A 23,864-nucleotide genomic window follows, 5' to 3' on the forward strand; every position below is an offset into this window, starting at 1 on the left:
TTTGTATTTCAAGTCATATAGGAATAAGGGGAAGTTACATCCAAAAATTCATTGATACTAGTTTTTAGCTTTCCAGTGTAGTTAAGTTTACTGGTTTTTACTTATCAATGTGGACTCCAGTTACTTTATTATTTTTTTTAAGATTTATTTATTTATTTGTTCATTCATTCATTCATTCATTCATGAGAGGTGCAGCAAGAGAGGCAGAGACATAAGCAGAGGGAGAAGCAGGCTCCCCTTGTGGGACTCAATCCTGAGCCTGGAATCACACCCTGAGCTGAAGGCAGACACTCAACCCTGAGCCACCCCAGGCATCCTAATTCTGGTTACTTTATACTTTTTAATTTCAAGTTAAAAGATTCCCTTTAGCATTTTTTTTTCTAAGCAATGAACTGTCAGTTTTTGTTTATCTTTGAATGTCTCAGTTTCTTTTTTCTTTCTGAAGGTAGTTTTGCTGCATATAGATTTTTGGTTGATTTTTTGCTTTCAGTACTTTGTCTTCCCCACTGCCTTCTGGCTTCCATGGTTCCTGATGAGAAATCAGCATTTTATCCAATTGAGAATCCCTTGTAAGTGACTAATTGCTGCTCTTGCTGGCCTCAGGATCATCTTATAATAGTTTGCGTATAATGCATCTCAGTGTGAACCTCTTTGAGTGTATCCAGTTTGTAGTTCATTAAGCTTCTTGGATATGTCATTGTATGTATTTCATCAAATTTGTCTTAAGTCTTTCTGCCATTATTTCCTTAAGTATTTTTTTTTTTTTTTTTGTCATTTCTCTCTCCCCTCTCCTCCTGTGACTCTCACTGTACGTTTGTTGGCATTCTAGCTGTGGTCTGACAGGTATCTTAGGTTATGTTCATTTTTCTTTTTCTTTTTTCTTTCTATTCCCCAGACTGGGTAATGTCAATTGACTTATCTTTAAATTTGCTTACTCTTTATTCTACTTGCTCATATCTGCTGTTGAACCACTCTAGCGAATTTTTTCACTTTTCCAGAATTTGTCGGGGTCCTTTTCATAATTTTTATTTAACAATATTTTCTATTTGGCAAGGTGCTTTCTCATGGTTTCCTTTAGTTCTTTGAGCATATTTAAAATAGTTTATTTAAAGTCTTTCTCTAGTAAATCCAATGTCTGCATCTCAGAGAAAATTTCTTTTATTCATTCATAGGGACCATACTTTCTTCATTCTTTGAATGCATTGTATTTTGTTGTTTTTGAAAACAGTATTTTGACTATAATGTATAACTGGAAATCAGATTTTTTCCCTTTTTTAGGCTCTATTGTTGCTGCTTGTGAAATTTTTGTTGTCTAGTGACTTTTCTCAACTAATATTGTAAAGTCTATGTTTGTTACATGTGGCCACTCAGGTCTCTGTTGTGATATCTTCATGGTCAGCTGATGATTTGGCAGAGAATTCCTTCAATACCTAGAACCAAAAAACAAGAGGAAAAAACCTCTCCCAATCTTTGTTTTTTATTTTTCCTCTCCCAATCTTTGTATATGGCTTCTTTACGTGTGTTGGGTATGCCTTTAGTACTCAATGGGCAGTTTACAACTCTTCCTTTGACTTCTTACTTCTGAGGAACCTAAAGGTCAGCCAGAGATGATAGTTTAGGACCTTCTCAAGTCTTTCTGTGAGCATGAGCCTAGCCTTTAGCATGCATATAAACTTCTAGAGTCCTAGGAACATCTGAGTCTTTCCATGCCCTTATTCCCCAAAGCATCTTTTTCCCTAATCTTTATTCCTAGGCTTTTTGGGTTTTCCTATTATTTGCTTTAATTGTTATCCCTTCTCCCAGGAGGAATTGGCTAATACATTTTCCTGTAAATGTTTTGCCAAATGAATTCAGATAGCAGCCTCAGCCCTGGAAGAGTTCTTAGGTAAGATACAGGCAAGTCCTTTAAGATAGTTCTTTAGGGGGTCACCAGACAGGTCAAAATGAACAACCACAGTTCTCTGAGAATATGATTTGCATTGCTCTCACCAGTACTGGCAACCTGTATCAGGAATGAGAGCAGTTGTTTTCAAGGCCATTGCCAAGCTGGTTTGGGGGAGATGCTCTCAGGCAAGTTAAAATGCCACAAAACTCTTTACTAAATTTAGCTGTTCTTTATTAAGTATTAAGTATTACCCTGGTTTTGTAAGCTTTTTATTTTAAAATTCAGAAAAAGTTGGTTCTGGAAGTTTTTGACTGTTGTTGCTTTGGTGGAGAAATAGATTTTTAGAGTTTCTTTCTTGGTTACTTTTGCTGACTTTACTCTCTTGTTTCTTGACCCTTATGTTTTCTTCTTTTTTGATAAACCTCATTTTGCTCAAGTGCATTTTCCAGGAGCTTCAAAAACGAGTATTGTTTGTAAAATCTTTGAATTTGTGTATCTAAAAATGTACTATTACATGCTTGATTGATAGTTTCATTAAGTGGAACTTCTAGGTAGAATGAAACTCTAAAATGTTATGCTAAGAAGCCAGACACAAAAGGTTACATATTATATGATTACATTTATATAAAGTATCTATCTTGGTATTGACAATTCATGTGATTTTTTAGTTAGAGCAATTCTAAGAGGTCCTGATTTCCAAAGTACTACAAACCTAGCAATTTTACTCTACCGGTAAAATTACCAAAGACAAATGAAAAAAATATGTCCACACAAAATTTGTAGTATATCCATTTTATCCAAGTTGCCAAATGTTGGCTTAAAGTTATTCATAGTATCTCCTATTTTCTATTTAACATCTGTACAATCTGTGGACAACCCCTTTTTAAAAAACTGTTTTTATTTAGAGAGGGAGAAAGAGTGGGGGTGGGAGGAAAGACAGGCAGAGGGAGGGGGAGAGAGAATCTTAAGCAGAGCCCAACATGGGGCTTGATCCCATGACCCCTAAGATTATGACTTGACCTGAAACCAAGAGCTGGACACTTAAGTGACTATGCCACCCCGGTGCCCCTGGACAGCCACTTTTGATCTTCACATTTGTTTTTTGTGTTCTTTTCTTAATGAATCTAGCCTAAGATTTGTCAAATTTGTTTCTCTTTTTCAAAGAACCAACTTTTGCTATTTTAATCTGACGTTGTTTTCTATTTTGGTGATATCTCCTTACAAATTTATTTTTTATACTTAAGGTTTAGTTCTTTTTTCTAGCATTTTAAAATGGATTGTTAGGTCATTTGTTGTAGATACTTTCTTATAAGAATTTATAAATTTCTATTGGAGCACTGCTTTAGCTATACACAAATTTTGACATTATAACATATATTGTCATTCACTTTAAAATATTTTTAATTGCCTCATTATTTTATCTTTGACTTGTGAATTATTTTGAAATATGTTAATTTATAAGATATTTGAAGTAAGATATTTGAAAATTTTCTGGATTTCTTAATTTTGTTATCAGAGAATATAGTCTGTATGATTTCAAGTCTCTTGAATTGTTTTTTTTAGCATTTTTTTGTTGAAGTACAGTTGATATATACATTAGTTTCAGGTGTAAAACATAATGATTCAAAATTTGTTTATATCGGGAAATGACCATCTCAATAAGTCTACTTAACATCTGTCACCATACATAGTTCCACATTTTTTTTTCTTGTGACGAGAACTTTAAGTTGTACTCTTTTGGTAACTTTCAAATGTGTGGTACAGTATTATTAACTATAGTCACCATCCTGCATAATACATTCCCATGACTTATTTATTTTATAACTGGAAATTTATACCTTTTGATCCCCTTTCTCTACTTTGCTCACATTCTATCCCCTGTCTCTGGCAACCTCCAATCTATTTGGTGACCTTAGTTTCTTTTTAAGATTTCACATATAAGTGAGGTTTTACTTATATATGTCTTCCTCTATTTGACTTATTTCACTTCACTTAATGCTAAGTTCATTTATGTTGTCAAAATGGTAAGATTTCATTCTTTTTTATGGTTGAATAATATTCCATTATACAGCACATTTTCTTTATCCATTCCTATGTCAGTAAACAAGCTGCTTCTGTATCTTGGCTATTGTAAATAATGCTGCAGTGAATGTAGGGGTACATATATATTTTTGAATTAGTGTTTTTGTTTTCTTTGGGTAAAAACCCAGAAGCAGAATTGCTGGATTTTATATTTCTATTTTTAATTTTTTGAAGAACCTTCAATACTCTGTTTCATAGTGTCTGTACCAATTTACATTCCCACAAGTAGTGCATGAATTTCCTTTTCTCCATATCCTTGTCAATGTTTGTTATTTATTACCTTTTTGATATACTAGCTATTTTGACTGGTATGAAGTGATAACTCATTGTGGTTTTGATTTATATCTCTCTGATGCTTATGTTGAACATATTTTCTTTTTGCCATCTGTGTGTCTTCTTTGGAAAAATGTCTATTCTTGGATTTTTTTTTTTTTTGGTGTAGAGTTGTAGAGTTCTTTGTATATTTTAGATTAACCCCTTATCAGATGTATCATTTGCAAATATCTTCTCCTATTTGGTAGGTTGTCTTTTCATTTTGTTGGTTGCTTTTCCTTGCAAAAACTAATTTGATGTAGTTCCAATGGTTTATTTTTGCTTTTATTTCCCTTGCCTCATGAGACAGATCCAAAAAAAAAAAAAATATTGCTAAGACTGAGTTCTAAGATATTACTACTTTATATTTTATTTTAGGAGTTTTATGATTTTAAGTCTTACTTGTAGCTCTTTTATCCATTTTGAATTTATTTTTGTATGTGGTATAAGAAAACAGTCATTTCAAAATAAATAAAAAAAAAACGGTCATTTCATTCTTTTGTATGTGCTGTCCAGTTTTCCCAGCATCATTTATTAAAGAGACTTTTTTAAAAGAGATTTTATTAATTTATTTGAGAGAGAGAGAGAGAGGGCCAGAACACAAGCTGGGCAGGGAGCCTCACACAAGGCTCAGTCCCAGGACTCTGGGATCATAACCTGTGCTGAAGGCAGACACTTAACTGACTGAGCCACCCAGGCACCCCTTAGAGACTGCCTTTTCCCCATTGTAGTGTATTCTTGCCTCTTTATCATAGATTAATTGACCATATAAATGTGGGTTTGTTTCTGGCCTCCCTATTCTGTTCCATTTGATCTGTAGGGTTTTTTGTTTGTTTGTTTGTTTTTTTGTTTTTTTGGTGCTAGTACCATAATGTTCTCATTACTATAGCTTTGTAGTATAGTTTCAAATTGGACTGTGATACCTCCAGTTTTGTTCTTTCTCAAGATAGATTTGGCTGCTCATGGTCTTTTTTGGTTCCACACGTTTTAGGATTTTTTTTTTGTTGTTCTAGTTGTGAAAAATGCCATTAATATTTTAATAGCGATTGCATTGAATCTGTAAATTCCTTTGGATAATATGAACATTTTAATAGTATCAGTTCTTCCAGGCCATTAACATGGCATTATTTGTGTCATCTCCAATTTCTTTCATCAGTGTGTTACAGTTTTTAAAGATAGGGTTTTTGGTTTTGTTTTTGGTTTTTACCTCCTTGGCTAAATTTTTTCCTAGGTATTTTGTTTTTCTAATGAAGATATAAATGGGATTGTTTCCTTAATTTCTCTTCCTGATAACTTGTAATTAGTGTATAGAAACATAATAGAGTTCTGTATTTTAATTGTATTTTGCATCTTACCAAATTCACGTATTCTAGTATTTTTTTCTGTAGAGTCTTTAGGGTTTTCTGTATATAATATTGTGTCATATGCAAATAGACAGTTTTACATCTTTCTTACCAATTTGAATGCCTTGTATTTCTTATTTCTTGTCTGATTGCTGTGGCCAAGACTTCCGGTACTATGTTGAATAAAAGTGACAAGAGTGGACATCCTTGTCTTGTTCCTAATCTTAAAGAAACTTCCTTAGAGAAACTCAACTTTTCACATCGGGTATGATTTTAACTGTGAGTTCATCTTACTTGTGTTTTATTATGTTGAGGTATGTTTCCTCTGTACCCACCATGATCTTTTTAATGTATTGTTGAATTTTCTTTGCTAATATTTTGTTGAGGATTTTTGCATTTGTATTTATCAAGGTCTGATTTTTTGGTGGCATCCTTCGAGAAGAGGATCTATCAGGATAAGGCTGGTCCCATGAGTTTAGGAGAGTTTGGAAGAGTTTTACAAGGATTGATACTAATTCTTTGAATGTTTGGTAGAATTTGTGAAGTTGTCTGGTCCTGGATTTTTGTTTGTTGGGACATTTTTGATTACTGATAAAATCTCCTTAATAATTTGTTCAGATTTTCTCTTGTTACTCAGTTTTGATAGCTTCTGTATTTATCCTAGAATTGGATAAATTTGGTTGTCAGATTTGTTTGATGTATAATTTGTTCATAGAAGTCTCTTTGTACATAATATTTTGTATGTTTGATATTTGTAATGTCTCCTTGTTGTTTGTGTGTTTTTTTTCAAACCCCTTAAATTTATTGAGACTTGTTTTATAGTCCAGCACATGGTCTGTTGTGGTGACTATACCATGTCCACTTGAAAATAATTTGTTATTTTGCAGTTGTTGATGTAGTTTCTATAATTGTTAGTTAAATCAAGGTGGTTGATATTGGGCAGATCTAAGTATTTTCTGATTTTTTTGTCTAGTCTGTTTTTTTTTGTCTAGCACTTTTCTATAAAGTGCTAAGGGGATTGTTTTCTATTACCTATTTTTTGTGAAACTATTTTATTTCTGTCATTTTCCCTCTATGTATTTTGAATCTTTGTCATTAGGCACAACCCATCAATAATGGTCTCTTTAGCTGATACTAAGATAGCCCCTCTTGCCTTCTTTTCCTACTGGTATATCATTTTATATCCATTTACTTTCCACCTATCTGTGTATGTCTTGCAGGCAGCATATAATAATACTTTCTCTTTTTAATCCATTGTGTCAATCTATGGCCTTTAATTGCAGTGTTTAACCTAAGAGTTAACTATGTCCCTCAGTTCAAATCCCTATTTCGGAAATTAATTTTATTGGAACACAGCACATGGTTTACTATCCGTGGCTGCTTTTGCATTGTAAGACTGAGTAGTTGTGATAGAGACTTTATGTCCCAAAACTCTCATATATTTACTATTAGTCCTTTTATAGAAAAAAGTTTGTTGGTCCCTGGTTTAGACCATTAACATTTAAGGTGATGTAGTTGGATTTAGGCCTTTTATCATTTATTTTGTCCAATTTTTTTCCTTTTTCTGCCTTCTTTTGGATATTTTTGAATTTTTGTTGGTATTTGATTATAGCTGTTGAATTTTTAGCTATATTGTATTTTTATGTTGTTGGTCTGGGATTATAATATCTAAATCAGTGTACTTGTTAATATTATACTACTTCATGCAAAATGGTGATGCTAAAACCTTGCAACCATGTGTAGGCTTCTTCCCTCCATTTCATTGCAGTGTCCTTTTTGGTGTTATTGTATGAATCACATCTCTACCAGAGAATGTCATTAAGCTTTGATTTCAACATTCACACATTTAAAGAATTTAGAAGGAAAAAAAAAGGAGTCCATTATATTCATTCAGCTATTTACTCTTTATTCTTCATTTCTGAATATTAAAGTTTGTCTAGTTTCATTGCCTTTCAACCTCAGAAACTTCCTTTAGCATTCCTTGTAGATCAGCTATAACTCTACTACTTATGAATTCTTTGTTTTCTTTCATTTTTGAAAATGTCTTTTAACTTCACATGATTTTAATCTCACACAACTCACCTCCACTTCAGATGACAGTTGTATGTAGTAGGTCCCTAGATTACTCAAAATTTCTGTCCAACTTGGCTGTATATTAGGTTAAATCTGCCTTTAAATTTGATCATTTGCTTGAACAGCTCACAGAACTTAGGGTAAACTAACACCAGTTTATTATATAATGAAAGATATGATAAAGGATACAGATGAAGACAAATGAAGAGATACATAGAGCAAGGTCTAGAAGGGTCCCAAGTATGGAGTTTCTATCCTTGTGGAGTATCACCCTCCTGGTACATGGATGTGTTAACCAACCCAGAAGCTTTCCAAACCCCAACTTTTGAGATTTTTATGGAGGCATCATCATGTGGCATGATCAGTCATTAACTCAAATCTGTAGCCCTACCTACTTCCTAGAGGAGGTAGGGGTGGGGCTGTAAGCTTCAAGCTTCTCATCATGGCTTGGTCTTTCTTTTGACCATCCTGTCCAGAAGCCCACTGAAATTCATCTCATTAGAAAGAAGGACATTTCTGTCACCCAGGAAAATTCAAGGGATTTAAGAGCTGTGTATCAGGAAGTAGGGTCAAAAACCAAATCCTAGAACAAAAGATGCTCCTAGTACTCTTATCACTTAATGAAATTACAAGGTATTTTTAGGAGCTTTGTGCAAGGAACCAGGGATGGAGACCAGCAGAAAATTTTGTTTCACAGTATGGAATTCTAGGTTGTCAGTTCTTTTCTATTACCACTTTAAAGATACTCCTTTTCTGTCTCTGGCTCAGCAGGTGATCTTTTATGGTGATCATTTCTGATGAGAAATATGCAGATATTTGAAGATAGGGACCCTATCTTGGATCTTTTTCACCAATACTTAGCACATCTCTGATGTACAGATATACAACAAAATTTTCTTAAACTTATTTTGATTGTATTACATTTTAAGTATGAAGACTAGACAGGCTTCTTAGGGTCCTATTTTGGCAGGATCTGAGTTACTCAACAGGTGTTACTGCTGTTAAGCTTACCATCCCTTCACTAGATCTGAATAGCCTGATGGAAGAGACCATGCATTACCAATTTTCTGAAATGTTTCTCTCCCAATCTTCCTTGGTTACTTGGCTTCCTTTCCATGTAAAAGGAAAAGTGAAGGCAGTAGATACTTTTCAAAATTTCTTGCTTCTCTTTTTTTTGCATAGAAAATACTCATTATTTTATAAAATAATGGATTAGCAAGGGACATGCAGAAAACCATGAGCCAAAAAAGTGTTCTGGGAGAGTATTTTATAACATTGCATCTGATGTTTAATATCTATAGAGAGAATTAAGTACAGCAGAGATTTCCTGTTGAAGCTCTCAAGTGTTTCCATCTGCAGAAAAAAGCCAGACTTCCTGCCCGATCATCCCATTGTACTTCAAAAACCAGTAAGCAGTTCTCTAATTTTGTATTGTTTTCATTCTAAAATGTTTATCTTTAGTATTTTCACTGGATTCTTTCACTAAATTTTTAATTTTACTGTGGAATATAATTCAGAAAAGTACACCCATCTAAATATATAATATGACCAACTATTGTAAGTAATTACAACTCTGCTCAAGAAACAGGAGGGTATATTTTAAGAAATATTTTCTTCCATTGAAAGATAAAGAGTCTAAAAGTTCTACTGTTTTTCAATTCAGTTCTATGATCCATCGGCAGTAGATTATACTCTATGGTGTAAGGTAGGGGTCAGGTTTTCTTTTCTACATGGATATCCAGTCATCCCAGCGGTATTTACTGAAAGGACAGTCCTCTGCCCCCTTTCTGGCAATATATGTATGGTCTGCTTGTGGGTGCTTTTCTCAGTTCATTCTTTTTATACAGTAAATCACATTACCTCATTTATTTGTGTGTTTTTGCTCGTCATAGAGCTTTATATTTGTGTCACTGCATTAAATTTCATCAAAACAAATACAATAAATACACGTATATTTTAGCATATTAATCGGAAAGCCAGGAGTTTTGATATTGGGCGTGGGTTAAATTGTTGCTTCAACTTGTGTGCTAGTATACCATTCAGTTTTATGATTGCAGATGAGGTTGATGATCTCTAGTTGTTAGGATTAAGTGAAATAATGTCTAGAAGGGCTTGAACTGTACTTAGCTCTCATTATGCACTTAGTAAATGTAGACTAGAATTTGACTTTAGAGTCTTCATAAACTATTTTATATGGGTAAAAGTATTCAATTGAGAGGAACTCAGAATATAGAATGCTGAGAATGGTTCAAATGTGAGACATACCTCTTGTGCTTTCCATTCTTGGGGTTTCTAGTCCTTTGGAATGCAAGGCCCTTTTTTCTCTTAAACTCCCTAACTTGAACTCCAGTCAGTTTTTCCAAATTTAAGCAGAAATTCAAGTTTTTTTCACACAGGAATATTTTATCATGGAAAATGTCCTTAATGATGTTCAGATTTTCCAACCATACAAAAATATTCAGAAAAGATCTTAGGAGTGTATATGAATAAATCTAAACTTCAGTGCTATATAAAATATGGTCACTTTTTCATTTGAAGACTTATTTCATCTCTAATATTTTATTGTGTAAATAAAAGTCTGACATACACGTTATTTTGAACAAGCCAGGTACCACAAAAACAGAACAGATTTGGAATACAATCTAGTATATTTAAAAATGAATTACACATTTTATTAAACAAAGGAGAACTGTTTTGTCAAATTCCAGTTACTTTAATACTTTCTATAGTAACATGCACTTAAGATCTGTAAACACTTAATAGGATCACAGTATTTGGTTTGATAAACTAAGTTAAGTAGTAAAAACTGTATTCATTCGAGCTAATTGATAAATTAACTTTTTCTTCTATGTTACAGGAAAACCACCAAAGTTTTAAGTAGAATTTTAAGAACAGATGAATTTGAAGATAAAGAATTATTTGTTTTATATTTTGGACACCTGCAAATGAAGTGGATCTAGTAACAATAACTGTAATGGACTCTGACAATTCAGTTTATTTTTAATTTTGATGGTTGGGTATTTGGTTTCTCCTAAAATGAGAAAGATATTTTAAACTATAAAGAATTTTCTAATCAGTTTCAGCTTTGCAGGCAGTTTCCTGCATAAATTGGGAAGTAACACTGGAAAGTAAGAATTTGTTTAGTAAAGTGGAAGGCTGTATTTATAATTTGCATGCTACTTGCAATTTTTTGTTTTTCATCTCATAATAATGGAATGGAAATGTAAGCTGTAAAGATTCTCAAATATAAAGTATTTGCTATGATGTATATATGGTACATAATTTCTTGTTGCTATTAAAGTTGGCTTTTCTTTTTCCCATTGATTTCATACCAGCACTTTGAAAGGATCTTTACAATCTCTCCTGAGGCTTAGAATGACCCAGGATGTTCGATGCATAGTTCCCAGTGACAGGAAGGAGACTATTTTAATAGGCATGTCTTTGGTCTCTAGGTTTTTGATAAAATTGTTTAAGATTCATAATTACTAGCAGAGATTGACAATTTGGAAAAAAATGAAACTGAAGGTGAAAAATAGCTGCTATTTGTTGTCTCTAATCAGACTACATAACAAAAGAAGTTGGGCAATTGCAAAATAAAACTGATATTTTTATTTCCAAAGGAGGAAAAATTTAGGCATTTGCAAATAACTGAGGTACATTAAGTTTTAATTCTGTAATTTCTTATAGCAAGAACATGTATGGATGAAGAATTTGGGGGTTAAACTTTTACCTCCTAGAAATTTTATGTAATAAATTTCCTGCATTTTGTCACTCTGGATGTTACTATTGAAAAAAGTTTCTTCCAGCATAGTGTCAAAAAAAATTGCTGATATAAAGGTAAGTGTAAACTCTCCCTACTTCTACTCTCACAGATCCCCAGGTCTACTGGCAAGGCATCCAAGACCACCATTTGGCAAAAAATTTATCTTAAACTGAATTACCAGTAACTTTTTCTTCACTGGTTTTGGGCTTATTACCTGGATTCAAGCTTTTAGTACATGGTAGGCTTCCCATTGTGGTCTTTTAGTATATTACTTTTCATTACTTCGTTCCCCAGGAAAATGTTTTTTATAGGGAAAAATACATTAAAACCATAAATTTATGGGTTACTTAAAAATAAAACATTTATACCTAGGGCCCAGATTTTTTGTCCTATTTTCCCTTTATATTATAGGTTTCAGTGTGTATGGATGTACATATACACACACACAATTTATATAAGAGCTGAGGTCAGTATTACCATATAATTAAATTGGTTTGCTTTATTATTTACCTATTCTTAAAGTTAAAAAAAAAAAAAACTATGATAGAACCTATTCCAGTTTGGAATCTAAAGAGCCATTCTGCTCAGCATGTTACTGAGGGCAGAAACCTTTTTAAAGTCAGACCACCACCATACTTTGGAAACTGCTTTACACTCAAAAGACTTAGGTAGTTTCTGAATCTAATACTGAAAAATGTTTTGATTGACTATAATTTGTATTTTTCAAACCATTCATAACCAGCCTTTTCAAGAAGAGTTTATATATGTCAAAAGTCACTGTATATAATCAGAGTGAGACTAGAAAGACTGTTTTATTATCTGTTTGCCTTTGTACATATGTATAGCTTGTTTGAATAATCATTGTACATCTCCATTAATGTTCTCTGCTTTGTATATAAATTAAAAGAGTTGAGCCAGGTGTTGTTTCATAGTGTTTGTCATCTTTAGAAATGACCAGAGACACACACACACATATATATGCGCACACAATACGCACATTTGTGTTATGTGTGTGTATATGTCAAAATTTACTGTCCTTATCTAGTAGAAGCTATGAAAAAATTTTTTACTTAGATAGATGAGGACTGAGTATACAAAGGTATACCTTTGATAGGAGCTAATATAAATTAGTTTGAGAAAATATTGTAGGTCAAATTTTATATTTAAAAAAAACAGTTTAGTTCAACCTTCTCAGTTTTCTAACAGTGGAAAAAAAATTACAGGTTTTCCTTGAAGACCTGTGGTTTCAAGAGAATCTGGACTACAGAATAACATGGTAACAAACTTCCATATGCACCGGATTTTCATCAGCATTTATCGGAATAGATTTTATTAAAAATATATGAGCTTGTATAGCAAAGTATATTAGGTACATAACTGTTCTGATGAAAGTAGAATTGTCTTTCTGGTGTTAAAACTGGAAAAGGTATGTCTAGTACCTTCCCTATTTTATTAAAGTTTTATGCTTGTTTTACATTTCTTCTTTGTTCACTTAGGTTAAAATTTTGTTCTTTAAATATCTTGAAATCATTATTTAAAGGCAAATGTCTATTTTTCATAAGAAAATTAGTCCCCTAGGATCATATGCTAAAACATTTGAATCAGATTTTCTCAAAGTAAAACTCTATTCTCTTGATTTGTTGAACTTACATACAGGGAATTATGATGCTAATAGATGATATAATGATGTCACAGTACTATATGGTATCCTATCACAGAATTGTTCACTTGTGAAAAACCAGTTTATAACCTGACAGGACTATACAGAGTCTATAGATTATAGCCAAGATCATTGTATGCTCATGTATTAATATTATTTCTTTAGCTTAAAAAACAGAAAGTATTTTTTCACAGTTCTAGAGACTGGAAGTCCAAGATCAAGGTGCTAGCAAGGTTGATTTCTTCCGAGGCCTCTCCTTGGTTTGATGTTGGCACCTTCTTACTGTGTCCTCATATGGCCTTTTCTCTGTACACCTGCTGTTGCTCTCTCTGCATAAGGACACCATTTTGGATCACATATTAGCTTTTCCAGTAAAGTAAATACTCATAAGATCATGAGCTGGGAGTGGAGTGAGCGTTACTGAAGAATAAACTTCATTCACAGAAAATCAGTTACTTAAAAATGACAAAACACTGACTTAACCTTGATAGTCTGACAAATCTACAAAAGCTATCCTATGAAGTAATATTCTCAAAGTTCCCACTTCAATTATTTTTTATCATTTCTTTTTCACAACTTTGTTCCTTTATGGGTATACTTTTTTCACAAATTAGGATTTTGCCACTAAAGGGTTTACAGTGTAGCAAAACAGCAAATATTGAGAAGAGTGAACTTTGAAAATTTAGCTAAACTTCACATGGAAGATATACAAGACATTTTAGAAGAGCGCACATCTTAATTAAACAAAAGTATAGAGTAGATTAGTAACTGCTGAGAATTTTCTAATTCACATTTTAGATTAGAATACTTGTTTTCCACTTGGAACCATAAAGAAAATGTCTAGGAACATCTAGTTGTTCAGGATCCACCACGAAGCTGAAAAGAAAAAACAAATTTTTATGATTTTATTTTAATAGATTTTATTTATTTGACACAGAGAATAAAAGTAGGGAGAACAGCAGAGAGAGGGAGAGGCAGACTCCCCACTGAGTGGAGAGCCCGATGCAGTGCTGAATCCCAGGACCCTGGGATCATGACTTGAGCTGAAGGCAGAGGCTTAACTGACTGAGCCACCCAGGCCCCCCGAGAAGAACAAATTTTTAAATAATGAAAATAATTGCCAAGGCTAAGTTCAAGGTGTAATCATCCTTAAACTATTCTCTGGGACCCCTGGGTGGCTCAGTGGTTGAGTATCTGCCTTTGGCTCAGGTTGTGATCTGGGGGTCCTGGGATCGAGTCCCGCATCGGCTCCCCACAGGGAGCCTGCTTCTCCCTCCACCTGTGTCTACCTCTCTCTCTCTCATGAATAATAAAATCTTTTTTTTTTAATTATTTTCTCCCACCTTTAATCTGCGTAATTATCTTTCAAGTCACTATTTCCTATTTGAACCAAGATTGAACTCTTCCTATGCAATATTTGTACCAGATCTTTTGGCATTTGGTCGTAGTCTAATTTTTTGTTATGTATGAATGGAGCTTATCTTGGCAATGAGATTATAAATGCCCTGAAGATGAAATCATGTTGTTTTAATCTACCCAGTACTGGAAGCAGTTTGGGAGCATAAGATAGTTTTACATAACAATTTCAGAAAGACTGGGTATAAGCAAGTAGATGTGTTTTAAATATTTTTTAGTATATCTATATTGTAAGACTGAAAATGTTTTCCCCTGTGAATACAAATACCCCAAAGACAAATCTATGGTAAAGAAGTAAGAGTAAGATGGAATCCTATGGAAAGGATTAAAATTTGTTTACAAAGTTATTTGGGTGATAATCAGGCAGGCAAATAGGATAGGATCTTACTTCCTTGTGTATTCTCATCTTTTCTCTTAGCCACAGGCCTTTCTCATTTGCTAAGGGACATTCTGCTCCACACACGGAGTTCTTCATACTTTGGGTGTTTTATGATGGCTAGTGGGCCCATCTGGCCGCACTCCAGTATACCTCATGATTTTGATATTTGAGAGTCCACAAGAATATATTTCTTAAGATGTACTTAGGTAAACCACTTAGAAACTTAATCAAAAAGTCATTGGAAATCATAATTTGTGAGTTAAAATTATAAACCTACCCATCTCTGTATAATAGGTGTTTTTTCATGTTTTTATTTTAGGTCTAATTATGTACAGCTAAAATGCTTTTGTTTTTATTTTTAGCCTTCATATCCATATAGCAAAAAAAAATTCGTAAATATGATTACTAAAAATTTTACAAGTTGTATGGCCATTAAAACCATGAATAGGGGCACCTGGGTGGCTCAGTCAATTAAGCGTCTGCCTTCAAGCTCAGGTCATGATCCCAGGGGCCTGGGATCGAGCCCCACATTGGGCTCCCTGCTCAGAGGAGAGTCTGCTTCTCCCTTTCTCTCTCCTTCTGCCTCTCCCTAACCCCCCTAGAATAAATAAAATCTTTAAATGTAAGCTAATTCCGGCAATTAGTCCAGGGAGGTGTATCTGCTGTTGCAACTGACAAAACTTTCACGTTAAAAAGAAAAGATAGGGCAGCCTGGGTGGCTCAGTGGTTTGGCACCGCCTTCAGCCCAGAGCATGATCCTGGAGTCCCAGGATCGAGTCCCACGTTGGGCTCCCTCCATGGGGCCTGCTTCTCCCTCTGCCTGTCTCTCTCTCTCTCTCCCCCTCGTAAATAAATCTTTAAATAAATAAATCTATACATAAATCGATAGAATAGAAAGAAAGAAAGAAGAAAAGAAAAGAAAAAGAAAAGAAAAAAGAAAAGAAAGATGCCCCAAATAGAGGTTAAAAATCTTGAGGGAGATTTAAAACATTGCATTAGAAATCAAACCTATCTTTTCTTTCTGTTCTTAGAAATTTCAGTGGTTACCGTTGAAATTAAATGTGATATGAAAATTAATGCAAAACTGGGCAACAAGGCATTAAACTGCAATGAATTGGGGCTCTGGGAATAAGAACTGACCTAGCCCAACTCTTCTAAATTAGAAAATGATTTGAGAGAGAAAGAGTGTTAGAAAAACTTTGGCCATATTCACGGCTTTCTTATTTGAGGATTAAGTCTGAGATATACAGCAAAGGTGAGTCTACAAGTCTACCATCCTTGGGCCAGACAGACCTGTCCTTAGGATTCAGAGTAAGTGTTTGCCTAAATCTCAGAGATGGTAGGTCGGCTGACTGGAAAGCACCCACCCCTGATCTCCCCCATCTCCCCACCTACCTTCAATTTCAGAATTTACCTTTTTACTTTCCATCTTTTCCCTAATCCATCAAAATCTACCCTAATTTTCAAATTCTTATCACCGTTATTAAAACCGTTCTCTTGAACAGTGACCTCTTGTCAAATCCAGTTTTCAGTTCATTCTCTTCAGTCCCTCTCTACTACACACACAAGCACTGTGCTTGCACGGTATTCTTTTGGTTTCCTTGCTACTCTACTAGTCTGATTCTCCTCTCTGAGTGGTTCCCCTCTGCATCCTGAATAAAGGGAGCTTTCCCCCTCCCTTTTAAATAAAGGCATTTTCCTAGGCTTCTGTTAGATACTTTGTTCTACCTATATATACCCTTTCTCACCAAACCCAGGCTTCAAATACCATCTTGCTGTGGTTAACCTCTCGAAACTGTATTGGCAAGTGAACTCTCTGGGTAGCTCGGGGTTCAGGTGCCTTCTTTTTCCTGGCCTAGATTATTGTCTTACCTGACGAATCTCTCACCAACCCGTGACATCCACCTTTCTCCCAACTGCCAGTCACTACTGAGTAGAGCATTCACCACTCTTCTCAAAAACCTTTAATGACTCCATTTTATGAAATTCAAACTCCTCATTGTATTTTCTACCCCATTTCCTACTCTTCCCCTCTCTACATGTACCATATATAAGCCCTATGCCTTGGTCTTACCTTTGTAACAATTAGCCAAAACATTTAACATTTTTTTGCATTTGTTCATGTCTATAATTTACTTCTACCAAAGTATTCTCTTTCTTTGTCCAACTCTCACTTTATAAGTTCCAGCTCCTGAGCCCTCTCTTTTTAAATCCACATGCATATTCTGACCAGTGGTAACTGCTAGGATATGCCCTGAGCTGGTTGGTTTCTTTGTCTTTCCTACTGGATAGAAAGCATTTTATGGGAAGTGACTGCATTTTTTCCCTTGCACCGTCTCTAGCTCCCAACATAGTATTTATTCAGAATTGGAACTCAGCACTAGCAAACAGGCTAAGCATCCCAGTATATCCTAGTACCTGGCACATATAACAGTCAGCAAATATATTTCACTGGTGACTGGAAGGGTACACGTACAAATGAATTTTAGTTCTCAATTATCTTAAGCCTTGGCTAGCAGACTTCTTAGACAATTCATTTCAAATTTCTTTTTCCATTCTGCTTTCCCCCAATTACATAAAATATTTTAACAGCTATTAAATATTTCCAGCATAATTCTAATCTGGAGTCTGTGGGTCACACATTTCAAGTTTATTCAATACACTGTATTGTGGCAAAGCATTTGAATGATTTTTTGGAAATATCATGATTTGACTTGTAAGTTTAATAAATTACTGAATGTGACCAGGAAATGACTAATATTAGAATACAAATAGGATCAACTAAGGACTAAAGACAGTAGAATATATAGATCTCTTATTCCCCCCACCCCTTTTAAAGTATAATAAATATAGCACCATGATAAAGTGTAGGGGGAAAGAACATAGTATGTATTAAAAAGCAAAAGACAATACAGAAAGCATATAGAAGCACTGTGAAACCAGGATAATTACCAGGAACTAGCATAGTAGATGTGAGTTCTGGAGTTTCCAAGAAATCCACGTTGCTTCTTTGGAATGTCTTGCTATAATTCGTCTGAAGGTGGCTGTATAAATAATTATAGGTTAAGGTTGTGCACTTTTATTATCTTCCTAAGGAGAGTGCAACAGAGTTCAAATTCAGTCAAGATGGCAAGGTTTGGGATGGTATTAATTAAGCATTTGAATAGACTTCTTTTTATGGTTATTTAGCCTTAAAAATGAGACTCAACAATTGTCATCAGAAAAAAAATTTTAAAGACTTTTTAAAACAGAAGAACGTTAATTCTCTATAGAAGATAAAACAAATGGAGAAAGATTTCAACTGCAGACAAGTTTAAACAGAAGGAAGAATATATTGGCTGTCAGGATGATTAAAAAATAGGATAGCTAAGAAGGGAGACTATAGATTTTCTCTCACTCGGGAAAAAAAAAAGAAAAGTCATCTAAAAGTGTAGGCCTGGAGTACAAAGTTGAGTAAGTTGCTTTTAAATTTCCCTTTTGAGTTTGAAATTCTACTGGTATCATTATGTATTGTAGTCTTAAAATAGTCAAAAAAAATAGAACTTCTGGGTGAAATATTTATCAACGAAATTTCCAAGTGTTCCATTATTTCCATTACCATATTTAAAACCCTAAATATGGACTTACTGGAGGGCTATATTCCCTGCCATTTAAAATCAACTAGAACTATATAATCTCAGAATAGCAAAAATATTCTTCATCCCATTCTAATTATATGTTACTTATTTGTAATCAATTTCAAATAGGTGGATCTGTTTAACTCTGTTGAGGAATAAATGACAAAATATGTACATTCAACATGTACAATATGATTTTATATACATTAACTGCATAATAGTTACCAAGAGAAGTTGATTTTTTAATTGAATGTCTTTATTTTCCCTCTTTTTTTTTGCAGTGTTTAAAGACATTTAGAAAAGTTAAATAAGCTATGATGACTTTAGTCATTATATATAGTTTCATGGTAAAGTAAAATACCACAGAATTTATGAAAAATTAGAAAGTAAAATTATTTTCTCATCCTTTTCTGTGTCCTTTGTCCACCTGCCCTCCTGACACTTTAGACACCCATGACCCATATCTCTTACATCAGTAAAATGGTTAACACTTAAAGTGGTATCATTACTAAAAGCATTTGTGCTTCAAGAAGAAGCACAATCTAATCTAATTTCTAATCTATGAAATAAATTCCTAAAAGGATGGGATTTAGGAAAATGAACAAATGGGAAAGAGGAGATGTAAAGGGAATAGAGCTCTTCCCTACAAGTCCTAAAAACATAACGTATATTTCCCTCTCCTTGGCTCAAAAAAAAAAAAAAAAAAACTGCTTATTACTTACCTATTCCACACACTGCTGTTCTCCCAAAACTCATAAATTATGTAGCGAGATTCACTGGAAAGCTTCTGTATGGAAATACTGAAATGGAAAAGTAAAAGCATAAGTAGCCCCAAGAAGCAAACTAATTTTTCCTTTTTTAAAGATTTTACTTAATTATTTTAGAGAGTGAGCTGGGGGTAGGGAGGCAGTGGGAGAGAATCTGAAGCAGGGTCCACGCTGAGCAAGGAGCCCTACGTGGGGTTGATATCATGACCCCGAGATCATGACCTGAGCTGAAATCAAGAATCAGGTGCTTAACTGTCTGCCACACAGGTGCCCCAAGAAGCAAACTAATTTTTCTAATCATCTCTGTATGTGGTATGAAACAATCTTAACCTATTCATATAGGAAACAACTATGGTGCCTGCATGAAAATGAAATTTTTGTGAAGAATTGATTAGTATCTCCGTTTTGTTTGACATAATTTTTTAATTTTCTGGTTTGGCATCATGAAAATCATCTCAATATATTATAGACATCACACACATAACTTCTGTAAAATTTCATTCATTCAAAATATCGAGTATCTGTTGTGTTAGGGTTCCGAACAATGTTGAGTGCCTGCCACTGCCCTTGCCCTTGCCCTCAAGTGCAGCTCCTTGAATCTGTCCTCTCTGCTGCCATAGCTCTTCCCAGATTCCTGGCCTTACCTTAGCCTTGGATTGACTGCTTCTACATTCTACATTCTAGCCATAACTGTAGGTTTGTTTTGTGTTTTGTTTTTTGGGGTTTTTTTTGTTTGTTTGTTTTTTGCTTTTCCAATTTGGGGCAGAAAAATTTGTTCCTTGCAATTCTTTGATTAGCTTGAGAGTGACTAAAAGGCTATGTAATACGGTTTAGAGGAGTTGGATTGGGAGTGTGCTGCAAAGACACACTGGGGTGAAGGCTGGATTTAATCCTGGAGCAATGAAGAACCACTGAAGGATTTAAAACAGGTAAATATTGGGGTTCGAGGTGGGTTTTAAATATCCTGATGGTGGTGTGAGGTATCCCATGGAGAAAGTCAATACGACAGAGGAAGAAAAGCTAGAAAGGTGGTGAAACTGCTTAGGGGAATGATGACAAAGATCCAAATTAAGGTAGAAAGGAGGAGGGGACAGATTGATAAATTTAAGGGAGGATGAGAGACAAATACAAAGATGCCTTTAAAAAATTAATTCCAGGATCTTCCAGGGAAGAAGGTGGAGAATGAGGACCCTAATTCACCTTGCCCCACAGACAGAACTAGAGGACAGCCACATCAGTGTAAGTAACTCAGAAAATGACCCACAGACCAGCAGGACAGATTCTCCAGAGCTAAATGTGGAGAAGAAACCACATGGAACAGGGTAAGAATACTGTTGGGAGCTACATGGACCACGGGACTGCTGGCAGAGGAGAGGGACCCATGGGGGCTAGAGAAGAGACAGAAACAGACCCTCACACTAGGAAGCCTGCACAGGCAAGATGAATTTGATTTGAAAATCAGAAGGGCCAAACTGCATGAGTTCTTACGACGAGTGGGACTTAAGACCTACTTTAAAAATCATCAGGGCTGGCTCTGGGAGAGCCTGGAGGGCAACAGGAAACTGAAGCCCTGTCCTTTAGGAGCACGACAAACAGCCCCATGAACGTACAGCATAGAAGCAGCAGTTTGAAAATACGATTGGGGTGTCCTTGTTTACTAATCTCAGGGCATGTGTCGCAGGGGCAGGGATCAGTGGCAGGTTTCTCCAGGAACCAAGGAACAGGCAGGTCCACTTCCCTCCCCTGCCTTCCAGTATGAACACACAGCCACCTGGGGGAACCCGAGCAGCAGACAGTCCCTACATAACGCGCTAATACTATGCCTCCTGCCCGCCCCCGATCCCTGCACTTAAGCAGACCCACCCTCTCCAACTTGGCCTGTCTTGGTCCTGGTGGCTGCAGGTCCTTCCCACAGTGGACCAGCACAAGCCCTGCGAACACCACACATCCAGCCCCTGCACACTTCAGTGGATCTGCCCCCCTCCCCCCTCCCCCATACACACGCTATTGGCCAGAGCCCATCCAAAGTAGAGCCAGAGCTTGGCAGTGCACAAGCATCTCTGCCCAGGCCGGCATCACTCCACAGCGATGCCTGCCCCTGGGAAAGGGGAAGATAGCCACATCCCCACCAGCCCAACTAGGGCCCCAGCAGTGGGCTGAGGGTGGACATCTGGTCTGACCACAGGCCCCACTCAACAATGAACAGAAACATTCAGGATACAAAACAGTGGAAGTGCCCTGAGTTCCGTGCTACTACATTTCTGGCAAATGCCAGGTCTGACTCAACTCGGGCCCAGGCCCACCTGAGACTGGACCACTTTCCTACACCATACACAGAAATAAACTCAAAATGGATTAAGGATCTAAATGTAAGACCTGTAACCATAAAAATCCTTGAAGCAAACACAGGCAATAAGTTCCCTGACATCAGCCTTAGCAACATTTTTCTACATCTGTCACCCCAGGCAAGGGAAACAAAGGCAAAAATAAACTATTAGGATTACATCAAAATAAAAAGCTTCAGCACAGCAAACAAAAAAAGCCAACCTGTGGAATGGGAGAAGATACCTGCAAATGACACATCTGATAAAGGGTTAGTATCCAAAAAAATATAAAAAAATTATACAAGTCAACACAGAAACCCCATAAATAATCCAGTTAAAAAGTGGGCAGAAGACACGAACAGACATTTTTCCAAAGACAGATGGTGGCCATGAAAAAATGGTCAACATCACTAAACCTCAGGTAAATGCCAATCAAAACCACAATGACATATTACCTCAAGCCTGTCAGAAAGGGGAAAAAAAAAAAAAAAACCCACAAGAAACAACAAGAGTTGGTGAGGATGTGAGAAAAAGGAACCCTTGTGCACTGCCGGTGGGAATGCAAACCGATGCAGCCACAGTGGAAAACTACGGAGGTTCCTCAAGACATTAAAAATAGAATTACCGTATGATCCAGTAATTCCACTGCTGGGTATTTACCCAAAGAATACAAAAACATGAATTGGAAATGATATATGCACCCTTATGGTAATTGCAGCATTATTTACAATAGCCAAAATATAGAAGCAAGTGTCCATCAATAGATGAATGGATACAGAAAATGTGGTACACACGCACTTCCCCAGAGGAATATTCCTCAGCCATAAAAAAAGAATTTTGCCCTTTGCAACAACATGGATGGATTTAGAGAGTATAATGCTAAGCAAAAAAATTCAGAGAAAGACAAATACCATGATTCACTCCACGTGGAATTTCATAAACAAAAGAAATGAAGGGAAAAAAAAAGAGACAAATCAAGAAACAGACTCTTAACTATAGAGAATAAACTGGTGGTTATCAGAAGGAAGGTGGACGGGGTGGGGGGTGGGGGGGATGGGTGAAATAGGTAAAGGGGATTAAGAGGACACGTATCAGGATGAGCATTGAGTAACATATAAAACTCTTGAATCACTACACTCTACACCAGAAGCTAACACAGAGTTAATTACCACGGAATTATAATTTTTTAAAAAATAAAAAATTCCCTCAGTCCAGCTTGCTCAGTCTACAGTTTTACATTATATCCAGATTAGAAATCAAAATGAGGGATCCCTGGGTGGCGCAGCGGTTTGGCGCCTGCCTTTGGCTCAGGGCGTGATCCTGGAGACCCGGGATCGAATCCCACATCGGGCTCCTGGTGCATGGAGCCTGCTTCTCCCTCTGCCTGTGTCTCTGCCTCTCTTTCTCTCTCTGTGACTATCATAAATAAATAAAAATTAAAAAAAAAAAAAGAAATCAAAATGAGAGTCTAAACTAACAGCAACGATATTGATTTAAAAGAGAATAAAGAATGTTCTTAGTGTAAAAGTCAAGCTAAATGTAGTTTAGGATTTACCTAAGTGTGACCAGCAGGTGGTGGTAACTACACACAGAAATTTTAATGCTTTTTTTCCTTTCGTTCTTTGCCTGTAAATAGTTTTTTCATAGCTGTTTATCTTAATTAAGGTATGATGTAGCAAATATTGCTAACTCAATCTCAAATTTTCTAGGGAAAAGGTTTATAATAGAATCAAAGGAAGCGGATGGAAAGTGAAATCAGAGATTTTCTAATTCTCGGAGTTCATAAGTGAGCTCTTGGGTGGGGTTCCTGGAAATCCTTGAAATGAGCTGCAAATTGATGTGCATGTCTTTTTTATTTTGGGAAGAAAATACATAGCTTTCACAATAGCCTCAAAGCGTCTATAATCTCCAAACATAAGTTGATGATGTAATGGGACAAATTTCAACCCATGACTGTTTTTTCAGGACAAAGTTTAAAATATTCAGCTTAGCACTTTAGGCTCTTCAAGAACTACTGATTCATTTATATTACTTATTACATTAAAAGCCAACTTATCCTGCAATCTAGACCTTTTAGACATCTGTAAGCCTGTAAGGAATTAAAAAAATATTTTTAGCATCATTCTCAAGCGTTTAAAGAACTGAAAAGTATCAGTGTGGTCAGGAATTGGTTTGAAGTATAGACCAGCAGGCCTACCCTTCTCTACAACTTCGTAGCTTTGTTACTCTGGGCCCATTACTAA

At 35.5% G+C, this 23,864-nt stretch overlaps 2 protein-coding genes across 3 annotated transcripts in view; one reads left to right on the forward strand and one right to left on the reverse strand.

Annotated features, from left to right (window-relative positions):
• C28H8orf88 (chromosome 28 C8orf88 homolog) overlaps positions 1-11,024 on the forward strand; it is a 37,109-nt gene extending 26,085 nt beyond the window's left edge. For both annotated transcript variants that reach the window (XM_072803963.1, XM_072803965.1), the window contains 2 exons: positions 8,997-9,103; positions 10,553-11,024. In XM_072803963.1, coding sequence (XP_072660064.1) covers positions 8,997-9,103; positions 10,553-10,576 — 131 coding nt within the window. In that variant the 3' untranslated portion in view covers positions 10,577-11,024. The remainder of the gene's footprint in view (positions 1-8,996; positions 9,104-10,552) is intronic.
• Positions 10,236-23,864, reverse strand: part of NECAB1 (N-terminal EF-hand calcium binding protein 1) — a 185,932-nt gene continuing 172,303 nt past the window's right edge. Inside the window, exons 11-13 of the mRNA XM_072803962.1 lie at positions 19,253-19,330; positions 17,866-17,957; positions 10,236-13,994 (exon numbers count right to left, since the gene is read on the reverse strand). Coding sequence (XP_072660063.1) covers positions 13,969-13,994; positions 17,866-17,957; positions 19,253-19,330 — 196 coding nt within the window. The 3' untranslated portion in view covers positions 10,236-13,968. The remainder of the gene's footprint in view (positions 13,995-17,865; positions 17,958-19,252; positions 19,331-23,864) is intronic.

This window comes from Canis lupus, chromosome 28 (genome assembly GCF_048164855.1).
Source record: "Canis lupus baileyi chromosome 28, mCanLup2.hap1, whole genome shotgun sequence".
NCBI lineage: Eukaryota > Metazoa > Chordata > Mammalia > Carnivora > Canidae > Canis > Canis lupus.